This window comes from Echinops telfairi, unplaced genomic scaffold (genome assembly GCF_000313985.2).
Source record: "Echinops telfairi isolate 266 unplaced genomic scaffold, ASM31398v2 ScPeMD7_5592;HRSCAF=6446, whole genome shotgun sequence".
NCBI lineage: Eukaryota > Metazoa > Chordata > Mammalia > Afrosoricida > Tenrecidae > Echinops > Echinops telfairi.
In genome coordinates, this window is record NW_022109491.1 from 45,483,279 (window position 1) to 45,500,299 (window position 17,021).

The following is a 17,021-nucleotide window of genomic DNA, read 5'->3' on the forward strand; positions in this document are numbered from 1 at the left end:
TGCAGCGCGTCACGCAGGCCAGCGTCACAGGTCAGTCGGGCGCGGTCGGGACCCCGGAGGAGTATCCCCTGGCTCTAGGCCCCCTGCCCAGTGGGCGCCGCTCCGACCCCTGCTGAGCACGGTCCCCGGCCGGCTCCCGAGCAGCTCCAGGCCACGCGAGTCCCCTGCGCGCGGGAGGCCCCAGCGCGCCCTGGCGTGGAGGATCTCCCCTTCCGGCTCGTGGTACCCTCGTTCTGGTTTTCCCGCGTGTGTGTGGGTGCCGAGCCTTCGAGCCTCCTGGTGTGCCCATAGTGCATCAAGCATTTCCGGAGCAGGCGCTACCCCCTTTCACTGGTCTCTTTAACATCTTGCAGTTTGGGTCATTTTTCGAAGAGAGAAATTTTTATGAAGTCTGATTTCCAATGAAATATACAGCTCTGCAGAATTGGGTGTGTGCTGGTTGCTTGTGCAGCCACCTGGTCAGTGCCCAGCCCCCTCCTGGCAGGCCCTTTACAGAGAGCTCTATTCTGTCACAAACAGAATTCCAGTCAAAATAAAGCATCTTTTTCACTTATTTCGTGTGGACCAAGCCACCCAATCATGAGCGATGACTAAGTCACTCTAATTCAGTTTGAACTTTCAGAGGTTCCAAATGATTAATGCAGATAATGCTGTTTTAATACTAAAATCACGATATTAAAATTATTTAAATAAAAATAATAGTATTTTGTATTCTTTTGGGTAGAGTTGTAATTTCAGTTCAAATGTCCTTGCTTTCTAGCCAATCTACAGCAAATATTTGTTCTTGTGTTCATAAAAGTGTAACTCTCGAAACAAAACACCCTGAGGAGATCTCAAAACCCACTAAAACATATTTAGATGACTATTCTACTTTCAACTCGGGCTTATGATTTCTACACCCTTCTGGTGACTTTCAGGGGCCCTGGTGGCCCTGTGGGTTATGCAAAGCTGAGGGTTTCCGCAAATCCACCATGGAGAAGGAACTTACAGCTTCAGAAAACCTATGTAGGGCCATTATGTCAGATGTGACGCGATGGCAGGGAGCTTGGGTTTTCTGATAACTGGTTTTGGATATGGTTCTGGAGTAAAAGGAAATAGGGTTCTATGAGCTACGAAATTTTAAAACAGGTGTTATAGCTAAAAATCAGTAAATATTTAAGTTCATTGTTGTTAGTTGCTGTTAAGTCGGATCCTAGTCACAGTGCCCCTATGTACAACAAAGCGAGACACCACCGTGTCCAGCATCAGCCTTACAATGGTTTTATAACAGTTTTATTGGCACATATCATAAATTCAATCATTCAGTCATATCAAGGAGAATTGTACAATCATTACCATATAAAATTTTGAACATTTCCCCTGCCCATGGTTAAATTGGCTTTAAAATGGGTTGTGCAATCAGTTCTAGTGCTCCTTCCTTCCTCCCACCTCTATTTTTTATTCCTGAATTACCCTTTCCTTCCCTGTCACCCACTCCCAACCCTTGCATTCCCTATCAACCCTTGTATTAGTTATTATCACTATGCATCTACTCCTGTGCATCACAAACTGGGAAACCCAACAGAAGCAATAAAAAACATGATCGTGCTAAGGAGTAAGGGTAAGATAATAATAATATGAAGACCAAAATACAAGTAATGAATAAGAAAGAAAAGACCCTCATCAGCATTCAAAAAGCCAGAGAAGAAATTCTGTCATGGAACAAGAAGAGGTAGGTACTTGCACCCCAGAACCAATTCAGGTCAGGTCTAATTACAGGTAACCACAGGTGTCACAGAAGGGGTTATACAATAGTCATACATGTGACAGGAAGGCGTACATGTAATAAGATAGGCGGGCTCTAGAGTCAAGATGGCAGCTTAACCTTGGTCGTCCCTGAGTTGGTTTAACCGTGGGTGTCTTTGGGCTCCCCTTCAGGGGAACAGTCAATTATACTTATCAGAAAGGAGTGGGCGCTCCTCAGGGTGGGGCAGACTATAAGGTCTGATTGCTCTAGATGGCTGACAACCTTCAGGCAGGTAACCTTTAAGCAGTTGACCTCCAAGTGTATAGTCAGTGACCATGTGTGTGCCAACAGCACCTTAGGTTTGGCATATATTATGGGGGACAACCTGGGGAATAACTTTTCTGTTTGTCACAAGTCCAGACTCCTCATCTGCTTGTCCATGGGTTTGCCTGTCTCTCAGGTTTACTATGGCGGTGGTAATAAGACAAACATCGCAACCCTATAATATCAGTTGCATCATTAGCAGCCGTAAGCCAGTGAGCAACCAAATAAACAGAACACACACCCCCCAAAAGAAAAAGAAAAAACAAACATAACCTGCAAGCAGGAAAGCAACCCCTATATAAGCAAAGTTGATTGCACTATGTATTATCATCATCAATTTTCACATTGACCCAGCCCTCCAGACACTGTTGTCGGAGGAATCTATGTAAGTACAGTTCAACCCAGGCATTTTTGTCCTACACAGTTTAATCTCTCATTCGATGGGGCTCAGTTTACCCTAAATATGGGAACTGATGCCAGTGGGGGCCTCCCTGGGCCAATTCTTCCGAGTGTAGATCCCTGCTCAGCGGGTCCCAACCTGTCATGCCCCTGTAGGATGGGCATTGAGATACTACATGTATGGTAATCCTGGGTCCCTTTGGACATTGGACACCTTCTGAGCCAGCGGTTCCCCACAAAGGTCCAATGACCACCATTTCCACAATCCTGCGGTGGCCACTCTCTGCTTCCTCTCCTATCCAAGTACCCCAGTCCTCAGTCCAAGAATGCAGGAAGCTTCGAGGCAGGGTTCAGTTCATTCACCAGGGCCTGATTGCTAAGTCCTTCTGGAGTAGCCCCGTGTTGTGCCCTGCTGCCTGCCAGACCAGCTTCTGTGATCATCCTGGTGTTCAGTCCGTGGTGTGGTTCACCTCAGGTCGGGTAGAAATGAATCCGTTGTGTCTATCCAGGTATCTAAGATCTGGTCCACTGTCCCCTTCGGTTCCCTGCACTCATTGTTTAGCATCCCTTCCCGCTATGTGGTTAGTTCTCCCCAACCACCCACCATACTCACCAACAGAACTACCAGCATCTCCTCCACAATGTAGGTGGTCCCCGCTCCTGGTCCTGGCTTGAATTTCTGGAAAGCTCCTTCCTTTCCTCTTTGGGACCCACTGGTTTGCCCCAGCTTTGTGACGATGTTGTATAGCCTCAAGTGGATGGTCACCTTCCAATTCCCCCTTCTGAAGGAGTGACCTCAGACAATGTGAGGTTTACCTCCTTCATGTTGGCTCTTGGGACGTGCATAAAAGGGTTAGATGATGTGTAGCTCATGGCCGGTAGGTAGCCTCTCCTTTTGTTCGGGAATCGGTTCCTAAGATTTGTTAAGTTGGTGTTTTTCTTATAGTAGTACACTCATACAATACTTGTCCTTTTGGGATTGACTTACTTCTCTCAGCATAATAATTTCCTGGTCCTTCCATGTCATGCGGTATTTCATGCTTTCGCCACTATTTTTTAGGGATGCATAGTATTCCATTGTGTGTAGGAACCATAGGCTTTTTAAAAATTTTTTATCCATTTTACCACTTTGGGGCATCTGGTCTACTCCAATCTCACATTTATTAATGCCCGAGTCCATTGTTGCAGCCACTGTCAGAGTGTCTCTTCTACCAAAGCTATCCTTTTTCAGGGACTGGTCTCTCCTGATAACAGGTCCAAAGTACATGAGACAAAGTCTATTCTTGCTTCTAAGGATCCTTCTGGCTATAATCGTTCCAAGACAGCTTTATTTGATCTTTTGGCAGTTCATGGTACTTTCAGTATGCTTTGCCATCACCATCATTCAAATACTTGGGCTCTTCTTCTGACTTCCTTATTCATTGTCCAAGTTTCACATACATGGGAAGTGCTTGAAAATACGATGGCTTGGGTCAGGCACACCTGAGTCCTCAAAGTAACCTCCTTGCTTTTAAATACTTTAAAGAAGTCTGTGCAGCAGATTTGCTCAATGCAATGCATTGTTTGATCTCTTGACTGCTGCTTCCGTGAGCATTGATTGTGGATCCAAGCAAGACAAACTCCTTGACAATTTCAGTTTTTTGATCATTGGTCCAGTTTTGAACTTTTTTTTTCCACATTGAATTGTAATCCATACTGAAGGCTGTAATCCTTGGTCTTCATCTGCAGATATTTCAAGTCCTTCCTTCCTTTCAGCAAATAAGTTGTGTCATCTGCATATCATAAATTGTAAATAAGTCTCCCTCCAATCCTGATGCCAGATTCTTCTTCATGTAATCCAGCTTCTATGATTATTTGCTCAGCATACAGATTGGACAAGTATGGCGAGAGGATACGCACCTATCTTGGTTTTAAACCTTGTTCTGTTCCCACAACTGATTCATGTACATATTTAGCACGAGCACAATGAAGTGTTCTGGAATTCCCATTCTTCTCAAGGCTATCCCCACAGTCGAAGACCTTAGCACAGCCAAGAAAACACAAGTAAACATCTTTCTGGTATTCTCTGTTTCCAGACAAAATCCATCTTATTTCAGCCTTGATATCCTTTGTTCCATGTCCTCTTTTGAATCCTGTCTAAATCTAAGGTAGCTCCCTGTCAATGTACTGCTGCAACTCTTGTTGGATGGTCTTCAGCAAAATTTTACTTGTATGTAATATTAATGATATTGTTTTATAATCTGTGCTTTCTGTTGGGATACGTTTCTTTGGAAGGGGTACAGATATAAATCTCTTCCAGTCAGTAGACCAAGTAGCTGATTTTGAAATTTTCTGGCATAGACAAGTGAGTGCTTCCAGTGCTTCATCAATTTGTTGAAACATTTCAGTTGATAGCTCATCACTACCTGGAGCCATGTTTTTGGTTAATTTCTTCAGTGCAGCTTGGACTTCTTCCTTCAGGATTATTAGTTCTTGTGCATATGATACCCTTTGAAATGATTGACTGTTCACCAGTTCTCTTTGGTATAGTGGCTCCATGTATTATTCCATCTTCTTTTGATACTTCCTGCCTCATTCAATGTTTTACCCATAGAATCTTTCAATATTGCAACTCAAGGCTTGAATTTCATCTTGAGCTCTTTTAGTTTCTGATGTGCTGTGTCCTTCCATTTGGATTTCTAACTTCACGTCATTGCACATTTTATTATAATATATTATTTTATCTTCTCCAGCTGCCCTTTGACAATTTCTGTTCAGCTATTTTACCTCATCATTTATTTAATTTGTCTCAGCTACTCTATGATTAGGACCAAATTTTAGAATCTCTTTTGCTGTCTCCTTTCATCATTCCTTTTTTTCTTGTCTTTTTAATGACATTTTGCTTTCTTCCTATAGAATGTTCTTGATATCAGCCCACAGCTCTTCAGATCTCCTGTTATTATTGTTCAATGCAGCAAATCTGATTTTGAAATGTTCTCAAACTTTGGATGGGATATACTCAAGGTCATATTTTGGCTCTTGTGGGTTTGTTTCGATTTTCTTAACTTGAACCTGAACTTAAATATGAGCAATTGATGGTCTGTTCCACTGTTGGCCCCCTGGTGTGGTTTTAGCTGCTAATGAGCTTCTAGATAATCTCTTTGCATAGACATAGTCAATTTGATATCATGTATTCCATCTTGAGATGTCCATGTGTATAGTTGCTTTTTGTGTTGTAGAAAAAAACCCAATTTGCTCTGAACAAGTAGCTCAGAAGACAATGACTCCTCTATTTGTAGGAACACGGGGAGGAAAAACCTTTCATTGGGAAAAATACCTATGTGGAACCCACGTGGAGAATATGCTTAGTACTTGGTTGCTAATTGGATACTTTGACTTAGTTTTCATGTAGCCCTTAAAAAGTGAATCAGTTCATGTGCTATAGACTACTGGAACTTTAGACTCTGTTCTTTCGAGGCACACAACATCCTTCGTAGGCCACACCAGAAGGACTCAATGTGGAAAACCCCACTAAGTGAACTCCCTTGTATAGCCATTGGATTTAAGGCTGAAACTCCCTGATGTGAGAAGGAGCAGATGCCTGCTAGCCCAAAGGAATAGAACTGATGAATGTTGGACTTTTGTTAGAATCTTTTGCTTTGAGTGTGTCCAATAAATGGCGCACCAGAACTACTATATACTTACTATTTTAATGCCCTCCTTGCTTCATTATGACATATATTAATCTGGTAGATGTGGTGCTGCTGTTGTGAATGAATATTATTGGAAGGTTTACTCTACCACCAACCTCCGTTTGTGTAAATAGTGTCCAGTCACTTAAGAGTTTAATCTATACAAGTCAACAATTCATGTATTGTGGTTAATAGCTGGCCAATACTCATATAATTTCCTTTTCCCAGTAGTATTTTAAATTCTATATCATTGGCTAAACTAATGACACTATCAATGCCTACTGGTTACCTATTGGTCAGCAGTTCAAAACCACCAGTCAGCTCTGCAGGGGAAGGGTGAGGCTTTTTACTCCTGTGAAAATGTTCAGGCTCAGAGATCCATGGGGAAGTTCTCTTCTGCCCTATGAGTTAGCATTGACTTGATGGCAGTGGAAGCGATTCCCAGGGCAATGATTCGTAATGTTCTCTAACATAAAATAGCAACGATGTCTCTAAGGTGAACCAGAGACATGTATAAACCATAGATACATAATAGATTTTGGGCTAGAACTTAATTATAGCTGTAATCGACAAAGAGTTAGTTCTTACAACATGGCGCTGCCTGATGCTCGACTTCATGAAGAGATCTCTAACAATACGGGTGCTGTGGAAAATGTGGTAAAGAATTAGATGGTGCCCGGCTACCAGAGAGAATAGCATCTGGAGTCTTAAAAGCTTGTCTTCAATCAAGCAGTCATCTAAGTGAGGCATCAACTAAGTCCACATGGAATAACACCAGCCTGTGTGATCCAAGGATTGTAAGTAGTAAAATCCAAATCCAAAGGAGGGAATAGTATCAGAACTTAAATTATGAACACTTGGTTTGTGGAAGGCTATGGATGACAGTGCAAGCCCAAATTTCATTTTCAAAGTCCTCACATGTGAGTCCTCTCCAATTGTAGTTGAGGATGTGAATAACTTTGTTACCAGACAGCATTGTAAAGTTGATTATGGCACACATATGTAGTTAGATTAAAATAAAGCTGTTTCAGTTTTTTTTTCAAGTGAAGGGGTAATACATATGAATTAACCCCTAAACCCTTGGTGACTTCTCTCCGAACATGGACCAGGGATGAATAACCTTGCTATCGCGCAGAATGCAGGGGAAAGTGGATTGTTGATTATGCAGTTAGGTAAAATTTAGCTCCCTATCATTTGATCTTCCTTATGATCCATTTAAACTTGTTCTAGTTTTTAATATTTCTGCTTTCTTTTCTACTGAGGTTTTTATCTGTTTTACCTTGTTATTCTTGTTAATTTTTTTCTTTTTAAATCATTTTATTGGAGGCTCATACAACTCATCACAATCCATACATACACCCATTGTCTCAGCACATTTGTACATATGTTGCCATCATTTTTTTCAAAGCATTTTTTTTTCTACTTGAGCCCTTGGTATCAGCTCCTCATTTTTTCCCTCCCTTCCCGTCCCTCCCTCTTTCATGAACCCTTGATAATTTATAAATTATTATTATTTTTCCATGTCTTTCAATGTTTGATGTCTCCCTTTACGCCCTTGTCTGTTGTCCACCCTCCTGGGAGGGGGTTATAAGTAGGTCATTGTGATTGGTTCCCCCTTTCTCCTCCTACCTTCCCCTTCCCCTCCTGGTATGGCTACTCTCAAGATTGGTCCTGAGGAGTTTATATGTCCTGTATTCCCTGTGTTTCCAGCTCTTATCTGTACCCATGTACATGCTCTGGTCTGGCCAGATTTGTAAGGTAGAATTAGGGTCATGAGAGTGGTGGGGAGGAAGCATTAAAGAACCAGAGAAAAGTTGTATGTTTCATCAGTGCTATACTGCATCCTGACTGGCCCGTTTCTCCCCAAAAATCATAATGTGAATGAGGGGAGGAGTGCGGAGTGGAGGCCCAAAGCCAATCTGTAAGCAATTGGAAATCTTCTTGTTAATTTAAAAAATCTGTTTCTGTATATGAAATCCAGGATGGGTAAATCTATCGAGACACTAATTGGATTAATGATTCCTTGGGGAGACCGCTAATAACAATGAGTACAAGAATGAAGAAAATGTCTAAAACTGATTCTGGTGATGATTGTATAACTCTTCTTGATGTGATTGAACTATTGAATTGTATGAATGTGAATTATATGCCAATAAAACTGCTGGGACAAAAAATGCTTATGGTGTCTGTTTAATTTTTTTTTTTTCTACTTCGTTTATTTCTAGTTGGAGGACAGCAGATCAGTGCCATTGGGCAAGGCCTTTGTGTGTTGCTGGGCATTTCTCTTGAAGATACGCAGAAAGAATTGGAGCACATGTAAGATATATATTTCTACATTAATGTTATATTAATGGTATCCAGAGTGGCCGCACTGGACATGTTCACACTATCTTGTGCCTGTATCAATGCTCTATTTGATGTAGGATGGTTATCTTCGTGTTCTAGAGTCTGAAGAAAAGGGCTCTTAGGTCACCCACTTGGTCAGCCATGGAGCAGAAGGCTAACTTCCCAGCTACCCTGACTTGCTGCTTCATTGTGAAATAGGCCTCTTTCTCTTTTAGCACAAAAAGGAGTCTTATTTTCTTTTTACATATGATTTGTTTTACAATTTGTGCAATATAATCTGGGCATTATTTATGCATTTTTAAATGCCTGGTTTTCCATTGTACGCATATTACCTGATGCTCAGAGAGGTTAGATTACACGCCCAAAGTCATACATACAGACACTTAGTATAAAGCTTGAGAACAGATAGAATCTAAGTGATCTGACCCTGAAGCCACTGCTCTTTTTACTGAGTTAGGGGAGCTTCCTTTTGCTGCTGCCTTACGGGACCTCTTTGTACACTCAGCCCCTTCTCTGATATCCCCCTCCACTTGACCGGTTTACTTCAGATCCTTAGATTGTTTTATTTTAATCCTTGATACCCAGAGCCTGGGTATAGCCTATGAAGTCTTATCTTTTCTTATAAGCATTTTCTACTTTGCTATTGTCTCTTTTGAATGATGGTAAGAATTAGACTCAGATCTAATTCCTGCTAAGGTATTGATGACTGGTAATGACAATTCAGTACCACCTCAGATGTTTAAATTTAAATGTTTCTCCCCTGGATACCCAAGAGGCCATCAAGGGGTATAACCAAACCCAACCAGCTCCAACCCCAACCCACTGTCTTCGAATTGACTCTGAATGATAGCCACCATATATGATGGATTAGAACTCCATAGAGTTCTGAGGTTGTAAATATTGACAGGAACAGAAAGTCTCATCTTTCTCTCTTGGAGTAACTGGTGGGCTCGAACCACTGACCTTTCAGTTAGCAGTTCAGTTTGGAGCCCAATATGTCTTCTGGGCTCCTCGTAACATGGCACAGTGTTAAAAACTGAATTCCAGGTCTGAGTCTTTTTGTGGCCCCGATATAAGAAGTTAACTCTTCATTTGGTGGAAATGAGAGATGACAACGTAAGATAAACCCACTACTTAGGGTAATTTTGTAAGGGTCCCATTAATTCGTGATTATAGAGCTTTTAGAACTTTGACCCACAGGAAGCCCACTGGGAGTGTTAACTTTGTCTTCAACACCATGGTAGAGGGTGGCTCTCAAATGGAGGAATATCAGCTTTCATGTAGATGGTTCTTTACTGTGCTTCTCAGATCTGACCCTCTATACCTCACCTGGTTCACTTCTTGTCCGGGTGTCTATCCTTTGTTATTCACAAATATAGAGCAAACACCCATGAGGTTAAAGAGCATTTGCCATAGTTGTCAAGGTATCTTTGCTTGGATTCCTTTGCGTATTTGCAGTGATGGGCAATATCTCAGGGTATATGCTGAATTTTTCATTTTGGATTATTTCTAGAAGATATATAAAAATAGGCTGCCCTTTATTCCAGTGCACAGAATGAATTCTTTTCTAAAAAATTCGCATTTGAACCATGCTTTGAAATATCCTCAACTTGAACAGATTGCCATCGTCACGCCAGTTCCTGTGACATTCAGTCCCGGAGGGGAATGCCAGGCCCTGCAGATACTCCAGGTTGTCGTCCAGGGAACCAGCGAGTCTACCTGTGTGATTGTAAGGAGTCAAGGATAAGCTGTGCTCACACACTCACAAGCACACCATAGTAAACTGTTAAGCCAAAGGCTTATTTAAACAGGTTCACTTCAGAAGAGATGAAGCAGGTTCCCCTCGCAAGGTGAGAAGGACACCTTAAGCATACATATGATACACCTAAGGGTGAAGCAGGTCCCTCTCATGAGGCGAGAGAGGAGGAGGACGTTGTCTCGGGGAACGGTCCTTGTTTTAAAAGGGCACTTTCAAAGGGAGGAGGATCAAAGCTCCGCAAAAGTCAATTTCTAATTAGCTACTAAGTTCATCCTTGGGTCTTCTACATATTTCTAATTTATCTCAGGCTACAATTCTGTATCGGGATGTCATGAGTCATTTCAGGCTATAAAATTGGGTAAGCATCTTGGGATGCCCCCCAGCCAGACCTCAACATTGAGACATTACTAGGGTTGGTGTCTCCAGGCCCATTTAAAAAATTTTTTTACATCTACCCAGCAAAATGCTTACTCTCTTAACAAAAAAAATGTTCATTCCAAGCAAGCAGAGGGTCCATTTCCTTAGCAAACATAATTATCCTTCTGAGAAAGCAGAGATCATTTCCTTGGCGGGCAGAAACCCCTGTCCTATTTCTGTCATTCCTCCCTGAAGAGAGCTAGACTGACTTCTTTCAGGTAAAGGGGCAAAGACCAATTTGACTTCTTGCTGAAAGGGGGCGCTATGGCCCCTCAAGACTACTCTCTTCCTGTGCCTATTCTTTAACTGTCTACCTGCTAGGGAAAAATGAATCATCAAACAGCAAACAGGTCTCTTTTGTGGAAGCTGAAAGATGACGTTGCCCAATGTTAGCTTTTAACTGTGGCTTTATTTTCAAGCCACCACTGGGGTCATGACTGCCTGAGGAGACAAAACTGGACAGCTAATTAACACAGGGAACCTCGTACACCGGTAGAGGTCTCCATATGATAAAGTCAGGCTGTTTTGTGTAAGCGTTCAAAAGGGAAGAGGGAATGACTTGGCATCAGAAGGTGCTCTGTAATTGGTTTGAGCAAGGGTCTGTTTGCAGCATCCTGATGGATGCTACACAAAGGAATTGGCTGATATTTTTCCATAATCATCATTTTTATGTGGAACTGCTGAAGCCTGGGAGGCATAAACTTAGTCGGGTGTTAAACAGGCAGGCATAGGCCAAAAATCAGTATGAGTAGTAGTATCAAAAGCAAGGGCTCTAGAAGGGGTAAGAGCAGATTCAGAAACTGAAACTGGGATGTGTGGATTTGTGCAGCTTGTCTCTACTGAACTAAAGAGCAGAGAAAGATTTACCATAAGCCCTTTACTCAGATGCTAGTGATCTCTGAAAGTGCCACTATCTCATTGGTTGCTCTCAGGTCCTGTACTGGCCTCCATTTCCAATTTGCTTTTGGGCTGCTAAAATGGGAATATAATATAGAGTTGGGCTTGCTACAATCATGTCCGCCTCTTTAAATTGGTGGCATATAATGGGAGCAAGAACTTTGATTTCTTGAAGTAAAAACCTATGTTGACGTCTGTTAGGGTAGCTTGCCCCAGGTTTCAGTTTAATGATTACTGGCTCTACATTGACAGCTTTTGCAGGCTTCCCATTGCCCAAACCTCAGAGTCAATGTCATGAAGGTCCGGTGGGAAATTTGCGCCCTCTGAGACTTTATTACTTGATAGCTGCTAGGTTCCAGGGTAAAAGTCATCTGAGCTCCTAATTTAAGTTAAAAAAAAAAAAAGACTTCATTCTAAAAGAGCACCTGGAGATTCAGAAACAACCAACAACTGATGTGAAAAGAAAGAGCCCTCCCAAAGGCAGAGCAGCTGTGTGTAAGGAATCTCTTAGTTGGCAGCCTGTTAATGCCAATAGCATGGAGGTAGGAGGATGTCAGAAGGCCACCCAGAGATTTTAGTACGAGATAAGTAGCTCCTGAGTACATCAAGATGCAGGCATACTGACCAGCAGTGTCTACACATACCCACAGGTCCTTGAGTTTGATGTCAATGGTGGTGTTGAAAGGAGTCGGGGATTTTGGACCTCATCAGTCAACAGGATCTGTTGCCACCAAGACTCACTTGGGGCACTCACAAGTTCTGTGTCTTGGAGTCCTACACTAGAACTGTGGAGTGGGGCTTCATTCACGATGGACTTGACCAGGCTTCCCACAGACATAGCAGACTGGTCAGGGTCATGTGGGATGAGCTGAGTCACCACGCTGTGCAGCTCTAGAGTTGACATGGGCTGTAATAGCAGCTCCAATAACTGTGTGCGTGTGTGGTGTGTGTGTTCTTTCTTTTGTTCCTCTGTATCCTGGTTGTCTTATACGAAGGTAGCTGTGGATAGGCGCTCCTGTGGGTTACGCTGGGCTCCCGTAGCATGACACTGGAGTTTCCTTTCAATATCTCCAGTAGACTAATTCATTAAATGGATATTCAAAACAACTTTCTCATCAAGTGTCTCTGGATCCATATTGGTAACTATTTGAATTATCTCTACAAGACGGTTTCTGAAAACTGCCAGGCTTTCGTTCTTGCTCCAGAGCACCTTAGTTAATTTGAAATAGTCACAGGTTTAATGTGAATGTCCTTCATTTGTTCTATAAGGCAGGTCTGCATGTGAGCCTCCAACAGCCCTTTCCTCTGCTCACTTGAGTTTCCATTTCTGTTCAACACAAAACAGAGGAGGGCGAGGTGCCTGTGGCTACTAGCATTTGGATATCTTTTTTTTTTTTGGTTCTAGCCCCTCCTACTGACAGACTTGGAGCACCTGCACTGACTTGAAGCTCTCTGTGAACTGCTCATCCAAGGCCATCCCACAGTTGCTGCCTAGAAACAGCCTTGGTGATCAGGTGTTCTTGGTGCTCAGCTTTGGTACTGTGCCTCAAAGGGGGTGTTTCTCAGGGGATTTACTGGCTAGGGAAAATTTGGTTTTCCTTTGTGCTCTCTAAGGTCCATGAAGGCCTGTGCATAAGGCACTTCTTTCCATTTGCCTTTTTTTGGGAAGACAAGTCTAACTGCAAGATGGTATTGTAACCCCAGACCTCAGAATCTCTGAGTTGATATAAAGGACGTTTCCTGCTTCAGACTGTCTAAAGATAATTCTAGGTTTCCAGTGGTCAACAGACATCCCAAAGGGCTGTGTTTAGGCACTGATGTTTTCTGCCTCATTTCTATTAAGTAATATAACAAAAAGAACGAGGTGGTTGAATGTCAGGTACCAGCATCCCAGGGATGGGACTACACTACAAAATCAACCCTTGAAGGTACCTAGGGGTGTCTCCCTGGTAGCTTCCCTTTTCTCTGGGGAGGGCTGCCCCTTTGGCCCAGGCAGGAACTGCTGGGTACAGCCCAGACAGCTCCTGTAACCCTTCACTTCTTCTCCCTCTAATTAGAGGAGGCAAATAAACGTCTACATCTGCCACACAAGCCCCTTAACTGGGATTTGCCTTCCTCGGATTTCCATAATTGATAGTCTATTATCAGGTGCTTTGTAGTTGATGTATGTAAGGCCATGCCTTGAGCTATAGAAAAACAATTAGACCAGGTACAGGCAAATTCTTTCAAGATTTTAATGAAAATGGACATTTGTAGAGTGTGAAGACTTTCAGTGGGAGAGCTCATCAATGCCTCAAACAAAGCTTTGAAGGCTTCTGACAGAGCCCTCCAGAATAATAGCCCCAAAGACAACCAGTAATCCATTACAAAATTCAGAGATGTATAGTAACAGAGATTCTCTCGCTGGCGGTCTTGGTAACTGGTAGGGTACCCTACTCATAGGATTGGTAGGGTAACGCGTAGACAGAAACTGATGAACAAATAGAAAAAATCTAAGAAAAATTAAGACAAGAGAAGTTTCCGCTTCAGCAGAAATTTGAAAAGGCAAAAGTCTCTTATCTCCTCTCAGGGGATCCATGTAGTGGGTTAGATCGTGTGCTGCTTGTTTGGTATGTGGACTTTGGATGTTACTCCTGGAGCCTGCCTCACCCTTACTACATGTCTCAGAGTTCACTTTCCCCTGAGAGAGGAGTGCTGAGAGCCAGCAGTGGCCAACTGACTTGACCTGGGGATGCACCTTAACTGACTATTTTTGGATCGTGGATATTGGGACTTATAAACAGTCTAATTAAGTGTTTTATTATTTTGACAGTACACGAGTGCTGCTTCTTCTTTTGACCTAGGGGCGCTGGAGAGAGAGAGAGCAAGAGAAAATGAGAGAACACAGATCAAAACAAAATATAAAGTATAAAGACATGCAATGGGGAGGTTTATTTCCCTAGTGGCTTACCTCTGGAACCACACAAACCTGAAACCACACAAACAATTTTCTGTCGTGGCTGTTCCCAAGATGTGACCTTCGGTCCGCAGGAGAATGGCAGAATCTGCATATTACTTGGTTGTTGCCCACAGGGGAACAAGCAAGTTCTACCCGTGTGATTTGTAAGGAGCCAGATAGCCAAGTTTACATACTCACATGCACACCACAGCATGGACTTAGGTGAGGACACCTTAGATTAGATATATTTTGAGAGTGAAGTGGGTCCCCCTCACAAGGTGAGAGAAGAGAAGGACATTGTCTAGGGGCATGGCTTCTTGTTTTTAAAGGGCACTTTCAAAGGGAGGGGGACCAGTACTCTTCAGAAGCCCCTTTCTAGTTACTAAGTTCGTCCTTATCTTAGGCTACAATTCCGCGTCAGGATGTCTTGAGTCTTATATCAGGTTATAAATTTGGGATGCCCACCCAGCCTGACCTCAACGTTGAGACAGTCACCAAGGTTGACATTTCCAGACCCATTTCTTATTTTCCTGGCTAGTGAATGCTTACTTCATTCACAAACAATGTTCATTCCTAGCAAGCAGAGGGTCCATTCTCTTGGCAGGAAGAAGCCCCTGCCCTGGCCTTTCCTTCCCACCAGTAGGTCCTGTGAATTGGAAGGACTGCCAGAAAAGGAAAACTCAAAAAGAAAAAAACAATCATTGTCATCGAGCCAATTCTCACTCATAGTGCTCCTATAGGATAGGGCAGAACTGTCGCTGTGAATTTCTGAGACTGGAATTCATTATAGGAGTACAAAGCCTCCTCTTTCTCCCACGAAGCAGCTGGTGATTTATAAATACTGGATGGACGGTTAGCTGCCCAGGACCCAACCACTGCAGTACCAGGAAATCCAAATCAACCTTATGGTATAGGCTTATAATTACTCCTCTATTACAGATGAGAAAACTGAGGCATGAAGTAGTTAAGTACTTTGCCCAAACCCAGGCTTTCTATTAAATCATGGAGTCAGCATTCTCTCCATATCTGGCTGGATGTTTTTTACTGCTCATTGTAGGTGTAGGGTGTGGTGGTGGTGGGGTTCATGTTTCTTTAGGTTGTTCTCATTGCTGCTTTTCACTGCAGGGCCCGCAAGATTTTAAACCTACGTGTGTTTGAAGATGAGAGCGGGAAGCAGTGGTCAAAGAGTGTGATGGACAAGCAGTATGAGGTGCTTTGTGTCAGCCAGTTCACCCTCCAGTGCATCCTCAAGGGGAACAAGCCAGACTTCCACCTGGCTATGCCTACTGAACAGGCTGAGGGGTTTTATGACAGCTTCCTGGAGCAGCTGCGGAAGGTATACAGACCAGAGCTCATAAAAGGTAGGCAGGAGAGTGAGTTCATGTCCAGGAAGGGGTCTTTGTACACTCCCAGGCACAGAGAAAGATAATATCCTTTATAAACTATTGTTTAGGCTTATTATTTTTCCTGATGTTTATCCTTCTTCACTTAAATTTTTTTTAGGAATCCAGGAGTATATCTTATGTAGTATTATTTTGTTGGCTGCTTAGGTTAGTCCTATTCACTGAATATACAGTGTGAGCCACAAATGCAAGCGGTTTATGTTATGTAAGCGTTTCTAGTAGCCACATGAAAGAGTGAAAAGGAACAGAATATAATAGTGTTGTTGTTGTTAGGTCCTCTTGAATCAGTTCTGTTATCATTTTTATTGGGACATAATCCACATATACAATTCAATAGTTCAATCATATCAAGAAGAGTTGTACATTCGTTACAAAAATTAAATTTAGAACATTTTCTTCTTTCTTTGTGTTTCTTGTTATTACCTCCCCATTTTTCTCCAACTTCCCCTGCTATGCCCCTTAATCAGTTACTGTCTCTGTAGAGTCAACCATCCTGGATTTCAGACATAAAAAATATATAAAAATAAAAAACAAAGAAGCAAAAAAGCTAACAACAAAAATAAAATAGAGAAAAGCCTCAGTAGCAAAGAAAGCAGAAAAATATTAGAAAAACTTTAAAATAGGTAAAAAGGGAGATCAAATGATAAGGTGTTAAATTTTAACTAACGACATTTGCAATAATGCTCTCTGCACAATAGCAAGGCTGTTCAGTTCCCTGATCAGAGTTCAGGATGAATTCACCGGAGGTTTACTCCACATGTATTTACCCTTCACTTTTTGTTTTGTTTTTTAAACTGTTACAGCTTTTAAACATTCAGAAGTGGGAACAAATACAAGCATTGTTTATTTGTGCAGATTAAAGTATGAAATGACTGGGCACTACTTACACGAACAATAAGAATTGAAGATCGAGAAAACGGAATAGTGCTCATTCACAAATGCCTGCTGCACTAAGACATGTCATTAGAAAGCAAAGAGCGTATGAAAACAGCAACTATATGGTAGTCTTGAGTTGCCGTTTATGGGGCACCCTCAAAAGAAGAGATTTGAACCCAAGTCCAATGACTTCCATTGTAGTAGTCGTCTTCTTCTCACTACAGTGTTTCAGCCTTAAGCCAAAGTTCCATAAATCTGCTACAGA

The 17,021-nt window shown here is 42.3% G+C and overlaps 1 protein-coding gene across 1 annotated transcript in view; it reads left to right on the forward strand.

Annotated features, from left to right (window-relative positions):
• Positions 1–17,021, forward strand: part of DTD1 (D-aminoacyl-tRNA deacylase 1) — a 93,128-nt gene that overhangs the window by 1,863 nt on the left and 74,244 nt on the right. The window contains exons 2-4 of the mRNA XM_030887004.2: positions 6–30; positions 8,346–8,436; positions 15,603–15,838. Of these exons, the coding sequence (XP_030742864.1) occupies positions 6–30; positions 8,346–8,436; positions 15,603–15,838 (352 nt within the window). The remainder of the gene's footprint in view (positions 1–5; positions 31–8,345; positions 8,437–15,602; positions 15,839–17,021) is intronic.